General features: G+C 40.8%; 1 protein-coding gene and 1 long non-coding RNA gene across 2 annotated transcripts in view; both read left to right on the plus strand.

Annotated features, from left to right (window-relative positions):
• LOC106148375 overlaps window positions 1-1,316 on the plus strand; it is a 5,838-nt gene extending 4,522 nt beyond the window's left edge. Inside the window, exon 3 of the long non-coding RNA XR_001233767.1 lies at window positions 670-1,316. This is a non-coding gene — a long non-coding RNA (uncharacterized LOC106148375). The remainder of the gene's footprint in view (window positions 1-669) is intronic.
• The window catches only part of Pigx (phosphatidylinositol glycan anchor biosynthesis, class X), a 28,221-nt gene that overhangs the window by 19,880 nt on the left and 4,981 nt on the right, over window positions 1-3,360 (plus strand). Inside the window, exon 5 of the mRNA XM_005383594.1 lies at window positions 2,701-2,914. Coding sequence (XP_005383651.1) covers window positions 2,701-2,914 — 214 coding nt within the window. The remainder of the gene's footprint in view (window positions 1-2,700; window positions 2,915-3,360) is intronic.

Consider the following 3,360-nt stretch of genomic DNA (forward strand, 5'->3'; position numbering starts at 1 on the left):
AGGCATATCGTACCACACCCAGTTTAAGAAATGCTTTTTCATTTAAAACATAAGCTAAAAGTAAAACAGTGAGAAAGATACGCTCATGTGGATCAAAAGAAAGCTGAACTGGCACTATTAATATTAGAGATATATTTCAGGCCAAAGACTGTCACTAGAGCTAAAGGCTTTTTGACAATGAGGTCAATTCATCAGAAGAAAATAACACTCTTCAACATTTACACACCTAAATAACAGCTTCAAAATGTATGAACTACAAAATGAAACAGTAAAACCTATGGTTATATTTGTAGATTTCAATATCCTACTCTCAGTAATTGATAGAACTAGACAGAAAATTAGTAAGTATACAGGATTTAGACAAAACTACCAACTAACTTGACCTAATTGGCATTTATAGAACATTCCAAAAGGGCCAGGGATGAGCTCAGGTAGAAGGCCCTCATTTTGATCTCCAGTATCTCCCAAAAGCTATTAAAAAATTTTTTTTTTAAAATTGTGTGTGTGTATCACATACTGAGTAAAATCTGGTAAGAAACTAATGCAAGTTTTGCCTGAAGACAGTGGTATTGCTACTATACCTTACGAATATTTCAGAGGGTAACTAAAATGAACGGCCTGGGAGCCATTTCATGAGAAACCAAGAGAACAGGGACTGTTTCCCCGCAGAGGAAAGGACTCAGCGGTGGCAGCATGCTTGCCTTCTGATATGTGGAAGATCTTTGGTGGACCAAGAACAGATTTATTGTGGACACAGTAAGAAGGACAACTAATAAAGGTTAGAGGCCACAACATAAAGTTTCTACTCATGAAAAAAACGGGCTCCTTCTAAGTCGCTGGAAGTATTCGGGCAGTGGGTGGATACTTGAAAGCCCCTCATTGGAACAGTGGCTTAATTTGTTCACCTCTGAGTCCCTGAGCACTTACAAGTCTATGTATTTCCTTGACCTTGGCCTATGAGTTCTGTTACTCTTGTGATTTAACACGTGGAACATTATGTGGAAAACTATATAGGATTTTTAAATCATCGCCAATTAGGAATATGAGGATGCTTGCAGTGATGAAGAGTGAATGCTGGTTATTTCTCTGAGGTCTGTAAGGGCTTTGGATAGAGAATCCTAAGAGAAGGCATGTGTGTGTACATTCACAAATTAGTGTGTGGTTCCTGATTGTGTATATATGTGTATATAAATATGTAAATACATAGTATGGATACTGTTATGGCTCAGACCTAGATATTCCCCCATTGATTTTATTTTATTTTTGTCTTTTTGAGACAGGGTCTCACTATGCAATTCAGGTTGACCTTGTGCTCACTTTGTAGCCCAGGCTGGCCTCGAACTTGCAACGATCCTTGTGCCTCAGCCTCCCGAGTGCTGGGATTACAGGCGTGCGCCACCATGCCCGGCTAAAGTAATAGTTATCCTTTACCTATAATTGTTGGTTTTTTGCTGCCAGGAATTGAACTCAGGATCTTGCACTTGCCAGCCAGGCGCTTGTGCCACTGAGCTATATCTCCAGCCCTTCCCCCAAAGATTCATGCGCTCAGAGGCGGGGAGTTTCAAAGGTGGCTGGATTAGGGTGTGTGAGTGTAGATTAGCGGATTAAGAGGGTGGATAACAGAAGCCTCACCCTGGGTATAGGTGGCTCCAGTCAATTGGATTATAGCCTGGAATATAAAGGGACAGAAAGAAGGCAGGCCGCTGCTCACAGCAGCATGGACTGTTTTTTCCTCTGTGATGCCCCTCTGCCACGCTGCCCTGCCTTGGAGCCAGCTGGTTCTGAAATGAAACCTCTAAAAACTGAGCTGAAATAAACCTTTCCTCCTTTAACTTGTGGGTGTCTCAGCAACAGGAAAAGTGAGTAAGAGAGATACATACATATACTAAGTAAATGCTCGCACATAACTAATTTTTGCCACTGCATTTTCACTTTGATGTAGAATACTTACAATTCTTTCTCTTTTCCTCTTCCCTTCTCTGCCCTCCTCTCCTCTCCTCCCTCAGGCTGTTCTCAAATTCACAGTGATCCTCCTGTCTCATCCTCCTCAGTGCTGGGATTACAGGCATGTGCCACTGTGCCTAGCTACTTACAATAGTTTTTACCAAGTAATATTTTTGAAAATCATTTGCAGCAGTTATGGGAATACCTCTGTGGTACAGCATTTGCCTAGCATGCTTGAGGCCCTTGGTTCAGTCCTTAAGGCAAAAAAATCGTTTGCCATATTTTCCATTAACCTTTCACACAGAGTTGCTGATCTTTGCCTTGACTTCCTGACCACAGTGCTCTTAGTCATTACTATTTGACTTGCTCCACAAAAGAACAGGAAATTACCAGAACGATACCAATCATTTTAAACTAATACAGATTGAAGCATTTTTGTTTTAGTGGTTTTATACTTACTTAATTGTGCTATATTCACAAAATTTCTCTTTCCTGGTTCCTGTTTTGTCACCTAAGCACTGAGGTTATGAAGGCCGTTTATAGAGATAGTTATTGTGAGAAATTTGGCTCCCCAGGGTGTCGCTTCCCCAGTTTACTTTTCTCATACACAGATCACATCTGGAAATGGTTTGTAAAGAGGTTAAATTTGACACTTCTGCATATCTGAACAGCAATCTTGTGGTTTTACTTTTGTCCTTTTATTTTTTTCCTCATTCATTTATTTTTCTTGATTAACATTTGTCTTCTCTTCAACAGGCAGAGATGGTTTCAGAAAATTTTAATATAGAAGCCCCCAGCTATTTGTCCACGGAATCTGAAGTTCTCATTTACGCCCGACAAGATGCACAGTGCGCTGCCTGTTTCCACGCCTTCTTGCCTGTGCACTGTCGCTACCACCGGCCGCACAGTGAGGGTGCAGAAACCTTGGTAGTGCTTGGTAACCCAGACCTGTTGGTGTTCTGTGACCAAGGTGAGGGTTGAAAGTCTTTTCTGAGCGTTGAAAATAATAGCAGTGTAATGGAAAAGCTTGTTTATTTGTTTGTTTTTTAATAACTTTTTGATCATAAAATGAAGTGCAAATAGGGAAAAACTACACAAATGCAGACTTTCATGGATTATAGTAAGGGAAATACCCTTGTAACTACCACCCAGGTGAGGATATAGCACTTTGCTGGCCACCGTACCAGCAGCTCCGTTTGTTTGCTCCCAGTATAGCCTCTCCCTTCCCTCCAAGAGTAACTTGCTGTACTGACTTTTAATTGTTTCCTTACACAGTATTTTATTACTCGTATGGGTAAGATTCTTAGATACTATCATTTAGTGTTGCCCATTAAAAAAAATCTCTTGGGCTGGGGATATAGCTCAGTGGCATAAGTGCCTGCCTGGCAAGAATAAGGTTCTGAGTTTGATTCCTGG

The sequence above is a fragment of the Chinchilla lanigera genome, unplaced genomic scaffold (assembly GCF_000276665.1).
Source record: "Chinchilla lanigera isolate Chin_1 unplaced genomic scaffold, ChiLan1.0 scaffold00019, whole genome shotgun sequence".
In the NCBI taxonomy this organism is placed as follows: domain Eukaryota; kingdom Metazoa; phylum Chordata; class Mammalia; order Rodentia; family Chinchillidae; genus Chinchilla; species Chinchilla lanigera.